The sequence below is a fragment of the Misgurnus anguillicaudatus genome, chromosome 12, assembly GCF_027580225.2.
Source record: "Misgurnus anguillicaudatus chromosome 12, ASM2758022v2, whole genome shotgun sequence".
Lineage (NCBI taxonomy): Eukaryota > Metazoa > Chordata > Actinopteri > Cypriniformes > Cobitidae > Misgurnus > Misgurnus anguillicaudatus.
The window spans coordinates 39,205,689-39,222,171 of record NC_073348.2 but is presented as its reverse complement, the minus strand read 5'-3'; the positions used below and the strand labels follow the sequence as shown (position 1 = coordinate 39,222,171).

Here is a 16,483-nt window from a genome sequence, read left to right as displayed (position 1 = left end):
GAGGAGTTTTTGGATATTTATACTGAAAACAACACAGAGGTGCTAGGTGGGAGGGTCATTTTTTGCTGTGTACTTTTAAACCGCAACTTTGTTTGTCCCGCCAGCGTGACCTTATGTATTGCGTTATGATGTGGAAAGGCCATTTTATACAATAAACAATAGTTTTGCATACGTCATGCGTGTCCTTGCGATGTGATTATGTAATATGTAAGTTTGCGCTGCCGTGTCAAACGGCTAGTGCAAGACGAGAAGTTGTGGTTTAAAAGTACTTTTTTTGCGAAAATGACAATGGTTTTGCTCAATGTAATTTTAAGCTGCATTGAAATTGTAAACTTTTGAGGTCCAATAAAGTCCACTATATGGAGAGAATGTTTTCCTTATTTCTTCTCGACTGAACAAAGAAAGACATAAACATCTGTGATGACATGTGGTTGAGTAAATTATCAGATTTTTTTAATGAAAGTGAAATACTCCTTTAACCTTTAAATTTAAGGTTTTACACACTGTCTACCCCTGTTTGGGGATCACAATGACAGTGAATTGTGAGATAAGTTCACTTCCTCTCTCTGACCTGATCTTTGCAAACTGAAAGTGTTTCTCTATGTAACCCTGCACCAGCTCATGCATTATACAGAGTCTCAGGAGGGGCGGCAGACGCACGTTTTCATTTCATTCTGCCAGATAATCCATTCTCAGGCCGCAATGACAGGAAATATCACATTAGCGAGGAGATTTTGTTAGTTCGTGACTCTTTTGGTCCGTTTCACACTACTGTGATTAATCGTTTTAGTTGGTCTGGCTGTTCGGATGGTTCATTTCAATGTTTAAATTGCCCACAACTTTTTTTGTGTAGTTTATTTTTATTGTTATAGATAGACATCCATTATGCCCGAACCTAAACTATCCAAGAACGTGACATACTGTTGCTTGATTTCACACATTATCGTGTCCAGGATGCAGTTCATAACACAATGCCCTGTTAATGCACTATGACGAGTGTTAAGTAATGTTTTTATGCCATTATCTTTGTTGCATACGTGGTTTAATATTTATTTGCACCTTTTGAGTGAAGGAAAAAAGTTAAGGACACCTAAAAGTATGAAGTTTTGATAGTTACTATACAGTAAGTTATAAAACAGCAGCAGGTTGTTGCACTTGCTGAAGTCGTGGTCTTGTGCTATGTTTAGCGACGCATTCCACACTGCTGCAGTTGGACGGAGGCGCGTGATAGGCTACACGCTTCCCGTCGGTGACCTTTTTATTCTCGACATTGGGTGGAAATGCTGCGCTGGGCGAACCCGTCATGCATACTACATGCACCCGCATGCATACACACACATAGACACGCGGACGAACGGCATCATGTTAAAGCGCAGGACCGTCAGCGAAACCCACATGCTAAAGCGGACACGGGCCATGCGTGAAATCGGGCGCTTCTTCAGCCAGCCAGATGACAGGCGGAGATGGTATGTTGCGTTTCGTGGTGTTCTGGATAACTAGGTCTTTGCTCGAGAAACCCCTGGGAAGAGTAAACATCCCGACTCGCCCATGTCACCCCCTCCCCGCTGTAACCCTTCACCCCTTATCCTCACCAAAGCCACTAACACCACCGTCTGTCCGCCCCCGTGCATGCATGACAACCCTGCTGTTGCTTTCGCCATTAACTGCATTTTTAGATGAGAACCGTATTATCTTCATGTTTAAAGGGATTAGTTTGTGAACTTCACAGGTTTGACAGTTTTACGCGTATAAAGGTCATGAGAAATTTTACCAGGTGGTGGAAGGAAATCTGAGAAGTATTTTTTTGGTCACACTTAAAGGGAGGGTAAATGAGAAATGAGTGAGACGATGCTGAATGTGAGATGAGAGTGAATCTGAATAATTCTAAACACACACACATACACACACACACATACACACAAAAACACACAGAAGCTGTTTCAATACCTGTTGAGCTGCCTATTTAGGGAACATATTTGACCACCATAGACACATTTGTACAAGCAATAAATCACAACTATTTTTGCAATGAATGCAAACGCTCAAACAGTAGCAGGTGATTCAGGTACCTGCGTTTTTGGGCATCATAAGCACACGCTGATGGCTTTTTGCATAGAAATGCTTCTCACTTCAGACTGGCCTTCAATGCCCAAAAATGCTGCAGGTCCTGCACGTGGCTATGATGGTTAAAACAATGTCGACTTGAAACACCTCAAGTAGGAATCCCGGCTAGGTACCCAGCAAACAATATCCCCCATTTCACCGTCTAGGTTAACTATAGAATTGATATAGTCTGGCTATGAGTAACCCACTTTTAGCCAAAATAATCTTGAATTTCTTTTTTTGATTAAATAAGTTGCGAGATGTATGGCTTTTTATTATGTAAGCAACGTCAACAGGGATTACAAGATGTTTGGGTTTCATTTTTTTTGGGCTATGGTTTGATATTTATACAATTTTCGCTAACAAATTTTGTCTCGTTTTAGCCTACAGTGCAAAAAATAATTTTTCAAGAAAAAAATTTCTTTATATTTTTCTTGTTTTCAGTAAAAATATCTAAAACTTCTTAAATTAAGATGCTTTTTCTTGATTAGCAAAACGACCCAAGAAAATAAGTCTAGTTTTTAGACCAAAAATATCAAATTTAAGTAATTTTGTGCATAAAACAAGCAAAAAAATCTGGGGTAAGCTAATTTTTGTGTTTAAGAAAAAAAAATTGCTTACCCCATAGGCAGATTTTTTTGCTTGTTTTATGCACAAAATCACTTAAATCAGACTTCTTGGGTTGTTTGGTTCATTAACAAAAAGCATCTTAATTTAAGAATTTTTAGATATTTTCCCTACAAGACAAAAATACTAAGATTTTTTTCTCGAAAATAATTTTTTGCAGTGTAGACATTTGGGCAGCTATAGATGTCTTTTAAACACAGGATTGCTTGCTGGCTAGGCAAAATGAACCACAACATCTCAGTCTTCTTGTTCTTGCTTTTATGAAAGCATCTCTATCTAATTAATTTTTGTGTTTGCTTTCTTTTGTGCATTATTTTATGGAGCGGTTTCCCAGACAGGGCTTAAGCCTAGTCCTGGACTAACTTAAATTTTAGTGTTGTCTTGAAAACAACTTCCTCTGACATATCTTAAAATACATCAGTGCGAGAGTTGTGTCTCAAGAAGGTGTTTAATTATAAATGATGCTTTAAAAATGAATTAAATATGCCTAGTCCTGGCTTAAGCTTATCCCATCCGGGAAACCACCTCTATATTTTGTATCTCATTATCATCATGTTGTGTCATCAGTGTTTCATGTAATAATCATGATAGCAAGCGTTATTCAGTCGAATATCATTGTGGCAGGCGTGAATAGACAATAAAACTGTGTGTTGAAATGAAGGAGCATCTGGTTAGTTTGTGATCATATTGGTAGTTAATGTTCACTAGCATTGAAGCGTGTCCCTACCTTGTTTCTTGTCACTCAAACAAACCATATCTTAATCTTCCTTCACATTGTTGCTTGTTTTTGTGATTTATTTATTAAAAAAATCTCCACTGGCTTTATGATATGGTTTGTTTGTTATGACAAATGCATGCAGCATTACGGTCATGTGTTTGATGTATTGTAACGGTGTGAGGTGAGGTGTTGTCTGCATGTTGTCACACTGCTGATGTCAAGTCTTTTTGTCATTTTTCCTGCAGCCATGGCGATGACCTCATTGTTACGCCATTTGCACAGGTCAGTAACCCAGGAAGGATTTCCTAAAAACATCTCGTATAATAAAATGATCAGGCATTCACTAAACTAAAGGATTATTAGGAACATTATACTAATACTGTGTTTGACCACCTTTTGAACGGCCTTAATTCTACGTGCCATTGATTCAAGAAGGTGCTGAAAGCATTCTTTAGAAATGTTGGCCCATATTGATAGGATAGCATCTTGCACAGAGATTTGTGGGATGCACATCCAGGGCACAAAGCTCCCGTTCCACCACATCGCAAAGATGCTCTATTAGGTTGAGATTTGGTGACTGTGGGGGCCATTTTATACAGTGAACTCATTGTCATGTTCAAGAAAACAATTTGAAATGATTCGAGCTTTGTAACATGGTGCATTATCCTCCTGGAAGTATACGGCATCAGAAAATGCGTACATGGTGGTCATAAAGGGATGGACATGGTCAGAAACAATGCTCAGGTAGGCCGTGGCATTTAAACGATGCACAATTGGCACTAAGGGGCCTAAAGTGTGCCAAGAAAACATCCCCACACCATTACACAATTGCATTAATGAGAAATTGAACAGGTGTTCCTAATAATCCTTTAGGTGAGTGTATATACCATGTAATATGACCAGAGATAAAGCCTTAAACAATCATTCAAAAATGTATGGACGTTCCACAAACATTTTAGTATTTACTTTAACACTCTTTTCCTAAAAATGTGATTTTAACTCTGTGCTCTGCTCCTAAAGGTGCTGGCTAGTTTGCGGACGGTACGGAATAACTTTGCAACGTTAACCAACCTCCAACAAGACCGAACAACTAACAAGTGAGTTCACATGACATCCACAGAAGAGCGTTTTAGTTCAGATTATGCAAAGTTTTACTGCAATGCAATGCAATGTTTTTTTTTATATGAATTTTTACAGACGGTCGCCCATGTGTAATCAGACACCCCTCACAAAGACCTCCTTCACAGGTGAGACGTCACATATATTCAGCTTAATCAAATATTTCCACAACATGGCTTTTATACTTTAATACTAAATAATCTTCAATAACTGATTTAATATCATTGTACATTTTACTTGCGACTTGTCCGTCTTTTGAGTTTTCAAAGATATTGAGAAATGCTTGAGATATCATTGACTGGTGGATTGTAGAGTTTGGTGCCTTTTTGTTGAATTTTTGTGACCCCTCGAGTAATTTTTTGATTCATTGATTGACTGCTTTCTACATAAATCATTTCATTGCTTTCCAGGAAAAACAAATGAGACACAATTATTATGTATAATTTTATATTTTAATCTTGCATGTCATAGCATCATTTAACCTCTAGAGAGAGACAAACCACCAGTAGCCTATTTTTGTCAGTACATGTCTCTTCATATTGATGCTATAATGTCATAATATACATATTTTTTATATTCATAGAAGATGTAACTCTATAGCCAAGTGTATGCAATGTTTTGGTCAAATAAACTGCAATGGCTTTATGAATCTTTGACCCCCTTCTCAAGATTGTGCAAAGATGATAATAATAGACGCAACGCAGCTGGTAGCTCAGCAAACTGACACGATCCTCTTGTACACGCCAGCTCACTTTCACGCTCGGCCAGAGACGTGCATTCAGACCATGACTTCTCTCAAGATGAGCCCGTCAATCACGGATGTCTGTTAACACAAACCGCTAGCTGTGTTTCTTGTAACCCCGTGTGATTTAAGAATGGACGGCACCCTTACTAGCAGGTGTGAAAAACGAGGTCATTTTCACCCCAAATCAATGTACTGTACCACTTTCCTCAATGACACCTGTCAGTATAGATGGATTTGAATCATTATCGGCTCTTGCTATACATAGCATCTGTTTAAAACCGAGAGGTCCTGCCCCTTGCTTTCTAATGATCCCGCTGCGGTTGCCTGGCAACCTGATGGTGAATGGTGCGATCTCACAGAGATGAAGTTTCGCGAGAATGACCTCGTTTTAACGCGGGAACTTTTGCCCGACCGCTGTCTGTCGTGTCCGCTGTCTGCATTTGCGTCAGCCCAAGGCTTGTATTTCCCACGGCGGCTTTCTTGATATTTCTGTAGGGCTCTTACTTGTATTTTAAGGCTGTTGACCCACTGAGGGAATGAATTAAACCGATTGGCATCTGACTGTGTCAGGTGCTGGCTGTGAGTGATTTATCTGAAATGCAAAACTAAACTCCTGAGCTGCTTGTGCTTTTATGACTGGTTTGGGTCACTGACACAGAGATGGTGGATTTCATTCATCTACATTTGAGTTTTCTGTATTTATAGGATGATAACTTGAGCACTGGAAATTTTGGAGCAGGGGGTTGATGTTATAGGTAGTTATGTTAGTTTACCATACGTTTGTTTCTGAATAATTATTGTCTTTGCAAATTATAATTTCTCATTTACTCATAACCTGATACCACTGCAAAAAATGACTTTTTTAATCGTGACTAATCGTTTGCAAAATAAAGGTTTTTGTTTACATCATATATGTACCGAGCCCCTAAGGTGACATTGTAGTAAAAAAATCTAAAGTTTAGTTTCATGTGCTCACGCGAAACCTTCATTTGCAGAATAAAAAAAAAAGTGTAGTTTCGCGTGCCCACGTGTATCTATCGCGTGTGCACTTAAATCTATAGCGTGCGCACCTGAAACTATTGCGTACACATTTGAAACGTACACATGTCCCCTTAGGATCTCCGTAAATATGTGTGTGTACTCTGTATAATAATTAGGTATAAATAAATACACACGCATGTACATATTTAAGAAGTATTTACATGTGTACATACATTTTATATTTATATATAAATATTTAATCTATAAATATATATTTTTCTTAAAATTATACATGCATGTGTGTGTATTTACATATACATAATTATTATACACAGTACACATACATATATGATGTAAACAAAAATGTTTATTCGGCAAACGATCGGTCGCGATTAATTGTCATGCAGCCCTATTTTCAGTACAAAAATCTAAAAAGTCTTACATTAAGATGCTTTTCTTGATGAGCAAAATTACCTGAGAAAATAAGTCTAGTTAAAAAAAAACATAAAGTTTAAATGTATTTGTGCATAAAACAAGCTAAACATTTTTTTTTAAAAATCAGCCATTTGGGTAAGAAAAAAAACGTAAACTTTTTTCTTGAACTCTTAATTCAAGAAAAATTCAAGAAAAAAAATCTTACACCATTTTGCTTTTTTTAAGCACACATTCACTTAAATTGTATATAAAAATTGTTTAAATATTGTATAAATAATTATATATTATTTAAATTATATATAAATATTTAATCTATACATTCCTAAAATTATACATGTATGTGTGTGTATTTACATAATTATTATACACAGTACACATACATATATGATGTAAACAAAAATGTTTATTCGGCAAATGATCAGTCACGATTAATCGTTATGCAGCCCTATTTTCAGTACAAATATCAAAAAATTCTTACATTAATATGAATTTTCTTGATAAGCAAAATTACCTTAGGAAATAAGTCTAGTTTTTAGAGAAAAAAATTAAATGAATTTGTGCGAAAATATCAAATTCAAGTGATTTTGTGCATAAAACAAGCAAAAAATCTGCCAATGGGGTAAGCACATTTTTCTAGAATTTTTCTTGAATTTAGTGTTTATCCAAATTTTTTGCTTAGCCCATTGGCATATTTTTTTGCTTGTTTTATGCACAAAATCACTTGGATTTGCTATTTTTGATCTACAAACTGGGCTTGTTTTCTTGAGTCATTTTGCACATCAAAGAGGAAGCATCTTAATTTGGGAATTTTTAGATATTTTTAGTAAAAACAAGACAAAAAACTTTTTTCTTAAACTCTTGATTCAAGAAAAATTCAAGAAAAAAATCTTACCCCATTGGCAGATTTTTTTTTCCTTGTTTTAAGCGCAAATTCACTTCAATTGTATACCCTTTTTTTGTTTAAAAACTAGACTTGATTTAAGAATTTTAAGAAGATATTTGTACTGAAAACAAGACAAAAATACAAGTAATGTTTGCAGTGAATTGTTTAGCCTTTGGTTTCATGCATTAATTAATTGAGCAAGAAGTGACGTTTTCCCTGCATGGCCCTGACATGCATGCTCGTTCTCGCATCTTCTGTTGTAAATCCGCTCCAGAGTTTGGCTGCGGTCCTGCGCTGCTCGCAGTAACAGCAGTTTCTGAGGGGCCGGCCTCTGGTGTCGCACTAAACACGAGAAGAATGCCATTGACGTCAGAGGAGATGTTGTCAGCGAGGATAGCGGACCCCTGCTCTTGAAATCTCCTTTGAGTGATTGGACAGCCGTTTGAGAAGAGGCCAAAAGAAATGGGGGTTGGGAAGAGACACATAATGTGTGAATCATTTGATAAACCTCCTTTTTAGCCTCGTCGTGGGATTGTGTTTTTCTGGCTTTATGATGAGAAAAGCTGTTTCTGACCCCGTGCGTGTAGCGCGCTCTGAGTCAGAGGTTGAACAAACACATGCGTCGAGCTGCGTGTCAAATCAACCCGGCATGTTGCTCCAAGGGTTGCCTTGCAACAATAGTGACAAGATCCCATGACCGCTGAAGTGCATTTATTATTGTCACACGTACGCTCGCTTAATAGCTCGTTTTGGGTTACTGTTTGTCATATTTAAAACACTTGAGCATTAAACACATGCCTGACCTATGACGCAGGTTAAGTTAGCCCATCGTATTTATAATCCTGGATTATGGGAAAAATTTAAATCTGGTCTACGACTGCATTTTAACATAAATTGACTGTCTTGTACAGTAATCCTCGAGCATCTCAGTTGTCTGCAATGAAACGGTGTCGCAAACAACCTCCCAGGAGAATTGTGGGTCTTTAAAGAGCAGATCTGCCTTTCATGAGTAAAGCAATCTGATGCTAATGTGCTTGGTATCTATTGAGACGTGTGTGGCTTTCCCAGTGCACGTTTATTCAGGTTGATATAGGCTGTCTGAAGTATGATCTAGTATGCACGATATAAGGGGAATTGACACTGTGGTATTTCGTTTTGTATGTTGCCATATGAGAAATACTGCATGACTTCACCAGCTCTGTTTCTGCCTTGCATTTCTTGTATAGCTGTTTAAAACCATTCTCATACTTTAGAAAAAAATGCTCTGCGTGTTCTGCGTTGTGACTGTTGCAGATGTGTACATTGCGATGTCTATGCTGAAATTATAAATGTGACCCTGGAACACAAAACCAGTTATAAGTCACACGGGTATATTTGTAGCTATAGCCAACAATACGTTGTATGGGTCAAAATTATAGATTTCTTTAATCCCCAAAATCATTAGGATATATTAAAGGCAGGGTCCATGATCTTTGAAAGCCAATGTTGACATTTGAAATCACCTAAACAAACACCTGATAGACCCGACCCACACATAAGCAACCCCGGTCACTATGTCCGTTAGTAGACACGCCCCTTACTGCTGATTGTCTATAAGTGTGCTTTTCCAAAGCGTTTTTCAAAAATCATGGACCCCGCCTTTAAATAAAGATCATGTTCTATGAAGATACTTTATAAATTTCCTACCCTAAATATATATAAAAATGTATTTATCATTAGTAATATGTGTTGCTAAGGACTTCATTTGGACAACTTTAAAAGCGATATTCTCAATATTAAGATTTTTTTATCCTCAGATTCCAGATTTTTAAATAATATCCAAATATTGTCTTATTCAAACCATGCATTAATGGAAAGCTTATTTATAAATCTCAATAATTGACCCTTTTGACTGATTTTGTGGTCAAATATTGTGCAACCCTACACTGCAAAAAATAATTTTCAAGAAAAAAAAAATCTTAGTATTTTTGTCTTGTTTTCAGTAAAAAAAAATATCTAAAAAAAATCTTAAATTAAGATGCTTTTTCTTGATTACCTCATTGGCAGATTGTTCTTGCTTTTTTTGCACAAAATCACTTAAATTTGATATTTTTGGTCTAAAAACTAGACTTATTTTCTTGGGTCGTTTTGCAAGAAACGAAAAGCATCTTAATTTAAGAATTTTTCGATATTTTTACTAAAGAATTTTTTTCTTGAAAATCATTTTTTGCAGTCTAGTATGCATGTTTATGTTTTTTGGATATAGAAACCAATACATTTCCCCATATTGATAGTCAATAATTTTTTCATGTTATACAGTAGCTCATAACCATGGTCACAGAAATGATAAAAAATTATAAAAATTATTTTTTTTAAATACTGCATTAAGCAATTTATGATATGAAATTCACCCAAATATGATTAACCTTTTGTGAGAGACCCCTACACTCTTAAAAAAACTTTGCTGCCTTAAATTTTTTTGTTGAATCAACTCAGATTTACAAGTCAAGTCAACTTACTATTATTTATTTTGACAAGATATATATATATTTGATATACACACATATTTAAAAAACTTATATAATTTAAGGGCTGTCAAAAGATTAATCGCGATTAATCGCATCCAAAATAAAAGTTTGTGTTTACATAACATATGTGTGCGTGCTGTGTGTGATTATTATTTATATATAAAAACACATCCAATCATGTATATATTTAAGAAAAAATTGGTTATATTTATATATCATATAAATTATATAAATGTATATACAGTATTTAAAGGCAAATATTTCTTAAATATATACATGAATGTGTGTGTATTTATATATACATAGTGTTTACGCGCAGTGCACCCACATATGTTATGTAAACACAAACTTTTATTGTGGATGCGATTAATCGCGTTTAATCTTTTGACAGCCCTAATAATTATATAGTTGAAAAAGTCAACTTATTTTTTTAAGTTATAACAACTCATCTCTTGTCTAGATAAATAATAGTAAATTGAAATGACTTGTAAATCAGAGTTAAAAAGTTAAGGCAGCAAATATTTTTTTTACAGTTGACGTAAACTATATATCAATTTACGTATAAAAAGTATAATTGGCTACACTTCAGTGGATGTATAAACCTTAAGAGAAACATTTTACAATTTGAATGTATTTGTACAGCAGCAACTTTGTCAATAAACCTTTAAAGCTTCACAAGGGACCTGCCTTACAAACCTCAGTAAGTGTGATAAAGGGCACTGTTATAAGGAAAACACACTAGAAAGATACAAAGCAAATACTAAAATATTTGTAACAAGGAATTAGAGTAAAAAAAAATTTTCCCCGGACCCCAGTTTAAATCCCCCTGACTTAGGAATACAGTCTAGAAAAAAAATAAGTTGATCTCGAAGAAATAATACAGGATAATTTTCAGACAACCTATTGTTCAAGTATTTAAAAATCCAGTTGATCACTTATTGTTTTTATTTTTTTCACTGACACTGAACCATACAGCTGTTTTGAAACCCTATTAGAGCTGGGGCAGAAATGCAGCATGCATTTTTAATTGCCATTTGTTACAAAGATCAGGCTCTGTTTTGCTGACAACAGTGAGTCTGCAAAGATCCCCAGCTCCGGTTCCAGCGCTCCGCTCCGGATCTTGCAGCTCTCACTGCGTCGTGCTCTTCAGCTCTGTAGGTTTGTGGTTTCACAGGAAGCTGCTCGTGTTTGTGTTAAGCAATGCCTCCTATGTCATGTCTATGTAGCTGAGGTTCTGCATGCCCGTCTCACCGTGTCACCTGCAAAAGCTTTTTCACACAGCCCGTGAATATCGCCGGCGTGCGAGCTCTCCAGGAAAACGGAGCACGTCACACAGGGGTCGGGATCTCTGACTGGGGGGAATATAAAAGCGTGACGGTAGGAGGCTCGTGGGGGGGCTTTGCATCTGCCTTCCTCTTTTTTTGAGAGACAACATCAATTGCCGTCCTCTGTCACAACCCGATGGACCTGTGGGGACATGCAACTGTAACAGGGGCTGACTCCGGATCAGTGAAAGCAGATTGAGAAAGGGAATCTCTGTGCTTGTATGTGTGTGTCTTTTGTTTTTGTAGGAGCATGGGGCTCCACACCAGGAGCCCTGCGTTGCCGGACTGAGATGTATCCTTAACGTTTAATTGTCATTGTCGACCGGCTCGGAATATAAAGGAAGCTTTTTCGAGTGCTCGTATTTGATCTCGTAGCCCTCATAGGAGTGATTTTTTCAGCACGGCATGAAGAGTCACCCATGTGTCCATCCTGGACATCCCAACATGGCTGTCTACGACGTGGACGATGTTCGGGAAGCCTCGGCTAGCCCGGTCAAACGCCTCAAAACTGACCATCCCCTCCCCTGTCTCCCTCCAGAGGAGGCCTACCAGAAGCTCGCCACCGAGACCCTGGAGGAGCTGGACTGGTGTCTGGACCAGCTGGAGACCCTGCAGACCCGACACTCCGTCAGCGAGATGGCCTCCAATAAGGTGAGTCACTGTTAAACTTACTGCCTCATGACTGCACGGTGCTTTCCGCTCGCGTCTGTCTCGGGGGAGAGCGAGACTTACATCAGAGCCGCTCACCTCAGAACGAAGGGCTTCCCTTGACTTAATGTTATTACCGCCGCCCGGGGGAGTTCAGGTAATTGGTGTGATTTGGCAGGGCCGTTGGCTCGCAGACGTTATCAGGTAGAGCCAAGATGGCTGGCCCAGGGGGTTACGGTTTCAGGGAGATATACACACAATCCACGTACGTACGTGCAGGATTGTTAGTCGGGCTGGCTGGGATCATCTGTCTTGATTTTTCCTTTGGCACGGTGACCCCCGGTTATCTGATACGTGCGATGAGCCGACACCATAAAGGAAATGAATCAAATGTAGGCTTGTATGTGAGTGTTGTTGCACACATGCATCTGTGTACTAGAATTTAAACATTTCGTCATTGTTCATTTGAATTCTGGGACATCTGTTGATGGGACTAAATAGGCATCTTTTAATGTGGCATGAGCCCAGGATTGCAGTCTTAACCAAAACTTCCCTATAATCCAGTTTTTAGGGGGGATATGGGGTAGAGGTCTTGTTTTGTTTTATGTGGTTGGCGCAGGAGGAAAGGGGGCTGATATTAATGAAGGTCACGTATCATATTTCACATACAGACTGGGTGACATTATGCTTCTTGTCATGTGCGTTGTTCTTGGATTTGTGTAGATGTAATAGTAATTCGATTTTAATATTTTTAGTGCTTGACCTTGCAAAACTCAATGTTAGGGGATATAAGTGGTACGGTTATGCTGTTGTTGGGTTCTTGCTTGGTGTTTTTGGATTTCATGTCTCCACAATGTGACTTTATGGTACATCATTGAATAAATACATATGTGAGCCTGTCTGTGAAATCAAGGCTAACGTCTCATAATCTAATAATGAGATTTGGAAAGTTTGACTTTCTTGGCATCATCTTTACATTTTTATCAGTATGTGTTCCCTGGGTTCGAACCCATGTAGTTTTGCGTTGCAAATGCTATACAGGAACGCGTTTGATGATCTTAATCAATATTAAAGATATCATGATTATATTTTCACAGAATATTCTTTACATTATGTAGGATAATTTAATGTAGAAAACTAAAAGAAACTTTGGTTTTATCATCCAAGCAGGTGTATGTCATTTATCAATTTCTTTTTTAGCGATTTTAGCCAAAAGTCAAATAATAAAGCAAGTTAGTATATAAAGTTGTAGTTGTAACATTGTGAAGGTATTTGTGCCTTATGTAATGACAGTTTATGTTTTACAAATCATTGTTTACATATATAACCGTTATTTGATTTTGCTGAGTATAGGCATTGGTTACATAAACTGTGTTTATTGTGATTAAATAACCATCACCATATTACCATAACATCATCATCTTTTATCGCTGAATACGGTATAAGTTCTGTTTATGAAATGATAAACTGGTTTTGGGCTAAATGCTGGCGGTCCCAAAAACTTTTACGTGTCACGCATGTAACCTTGTGAATGACTTCCAACTACATCCTCACCAAACTGGGTGATTCTCACGAAATCCAGACTTAGAAGGTGTCCTGCATCAGATTTTTTAAAAAAGCCATTTCCTATAGAATTTACATTTTTTCATTATCAAACATCATCATTACCGTAACATAATATAACATTAAATATATGCATTTACAAACTCATGTTTCGGTAATGAGAACTAAAAAGTTGTGTAGGTACTATGACAAACAAAATTTTAACTTTTATCTGGAGAGAAAAAATAAGAACTGCTTACCTGGTAGCATCTTGTGTGTCACAGTCAATTATGTCCCTTCCAACTATTTTTTTGAAAATGTTAGTTCCTTGAAGGCTTAAACAATGATTGAAAATTGTAGCGGAGGATGAGAAATTTTTTCTTGGACACATTTATATTCCTTATTATTTACGAATGATCACCAAATACCACATGTTTCTTTACTGTAAATGTTTACAGTATAACATGCACTGAAGCCGTTTTATTTTTTAGATTTTTTAATTATAAATATTTCCATGTTAAAGAACCCAAATCCAGTCATGGACACATTGCGGTAATGACATTTCTCCACTTAAATGGGAAAAAAATGGTTTGTATGATGTCATTTGAAATCATGTGGAAAATAGTACATGAAGAGATGTTTGTATTTATGCTTCTTATTTTGATAGCATTTACTTTTTTAATCAAAATGTTTCATGACACCTCATAAGTCTAATTTCGCGAGAATCACCCAACTGGGTGTCCTAAGGCTCAGTTATCGTAAATATAAGTTAACCTAGATTTTATTTTCGGTAACACTCACCCATGCACAATTCTAGGGTGGTTTTATTGGTGTTGCTTTGCCATTGCTAGCTTGTTCAGTGTAGTTGCAAAAGCTTTTTTGATACTTGTTGGTTGCTAAGGAATTTTGGGGGCGATTCCTTACTGGGTTGTTTAAATCACTAACCTATGAATAATAGAAACAGTGATGGGATTTAGTTTCTGCTTGTTTGTTTTTTTATTGTCATGGTAGACATGAACCCGATTCTTAATGTCTCTAAATTAACACTGACACCTACACCTACAGAAAGATAATTTTCCGATGTTATGCACTACAATAATTCAATGTTTTAAAATGTTTATAGCAACAAGACACTTCAGATGACACGCTTACATTTGCATTCGTTGCACAGTGTTTTTAAGAAACGCAGTAAACATCTAAGCTGTGGCTTGATTTGCATCATCGTCTGTATGTTAAAACACATAAAAGGCTTCTTATTATGATGCCACAGAATGCATTTTACATTTCGTCTCACAGGACCAATCAAAGACCACCGCTCCTTCACGGCCCCTCTCTCTCTTTCTCTCACCCGCCTGCGTTATGGTTTGTTTTTGAATGTACTGAGCATGCGTCTGAATAACCGGCATAGACCTGCCACGCTGCATACTGATGAACGAATACCTTCACACACGCACGCACGCACGCAGCAACAACACGCCCTCCCTGTCACAGCGCAGACAAACACACTAGTGCAGGATCCCACATGCTTGCAGTCGCCATGGAGACGCAGACAAATTGAGCCCTGCAGTGGGCTGCGAGCGAGCGCAGACGACACACATACACACACTATATTCAGCAGAAAGACACCCTACTGAAAGGTTAATGAGGTTCGATGCCAAACATCAAAGCATCTTATTTGGGATCGTAAATCTAAAATATTACAACTAGATTTTATATATTTTTAGGATGTGGTGATTGTCACACGGTTGCGTCACTTACGTCACATTAGATTTGATGTTTTGGGTTTGTGTCTTTTGTGAATTAACATTAAAGCCAAATGTAATCTGTAGTCTGGGCCTGTTTAGACATGCAGGAGCATCTTTGCATCTTAGCGATTCGTCTGATTCAGTCCTTTGTTTTGCCTACTGTAGGTGTAAAAACATTTAATAAGCACTGATAAATTCATGTATTTATTATACATAATATTTTGTACTGGATGTTTAAGGGAATCTGGTCTTTTTTCGCAATTAAATACTTTATTTATCAGTTTGCAATTTACTTTCAATTTTTTTAAGGTAAGTGATTGCAATCAATTTATTTAAGCTACATTTAAACAAAGGTTTTTTGTTTTGTTTTGTTTTTCTAATTATTTTTTTAAATGTAGCTTAAATAATTTGATTGCAATCACTAACCTTAAAAAATTTAGTAAATTGAATGAATAATTTTTTCAGTGTACAGTTAATAATATCTTTAGTCCGTTATGTGTATTAGGTTGTTAATTATTTGTGATGATGTATGACTTTAGATAACGACAATATTTTTATTAGGGCTATCAAAAGATGAATTGCGATAAATCGCAATACAAAATAAAAGTTTGTTTTTGCATAATATATCTGTGTGCACTGTGTGTAATTATTTTGTATATATAAATACACACACATGCATGTATGATTTAAAAAAAAACACACACATGCATGTATGTTTTTTAAATGTGTTTATATATATATATATATATATATATATATATATATATATATATATATATATATATATATATATATATATATATATAAAATTCTTACATTTATACATGTATGCTGTGTTTTTATATATAAATAATTATTATACGCACAAATATATTATGCAAAGACAAACTTTTATTTTGAATGCGATTAATCATGATTCATCTTTTGACAGCCCTAATTTTTATGGTAGTTCACGACTTATATCATTAGCTGCATTTCCATTACCCTTCAAATTGCACAGATTGACATTGCGAATTGAAAATACGGCCAATGGAAACACGTCAATTTTGCAAAAACTCCCATATATCGCAAAAAACTTTTTTAAAGCAACACTAAAGAGTTTTTG

At 36.5% G+C, this 16,483-nt stretch overlaps 1 protein-coding gene across 13 annotated transcripts in view; it reads left to right on the top strand.

Annotated features, from left to right (window-relative positions):
* Positions 1-16,483, top strand: part of LOC129446449 (3',5'-cyclic-AMP phosphodiesterase 4D) — a 206,455-nt gene that overhangs the window by 170,555 nt on the left and 19,417 nt on the right. For 11 of the 13 annotated variants that reach the window (XM_055207485.2, XM_055207481.2, XM_055207482.2 and 8 more), the window contains 4 exons: positions 3,694-3,730; positions 4,469-4,545; positions 4,646-4,695; positions 11,982-12,094. In XM_055207485.2, the coding sequence (XP_055063460.2) occupies positions 3,694-3,730; positions 4,469-4,545; positions 4,646-4,695; positions 11,982-12,094 (277 nt within the window). Of the gene's footprint in view, positions 1-1,251; positions 1,467-3,693; positions 3,731-4,468; positions 4,546-4,645; positions 4,696-11,981; positions 12,095-16,483 lie in introns of those variants that run through there. The other 2 variants (XM_055207492.2, XM_055207493.2) reach the window with 2 other exon arrangements.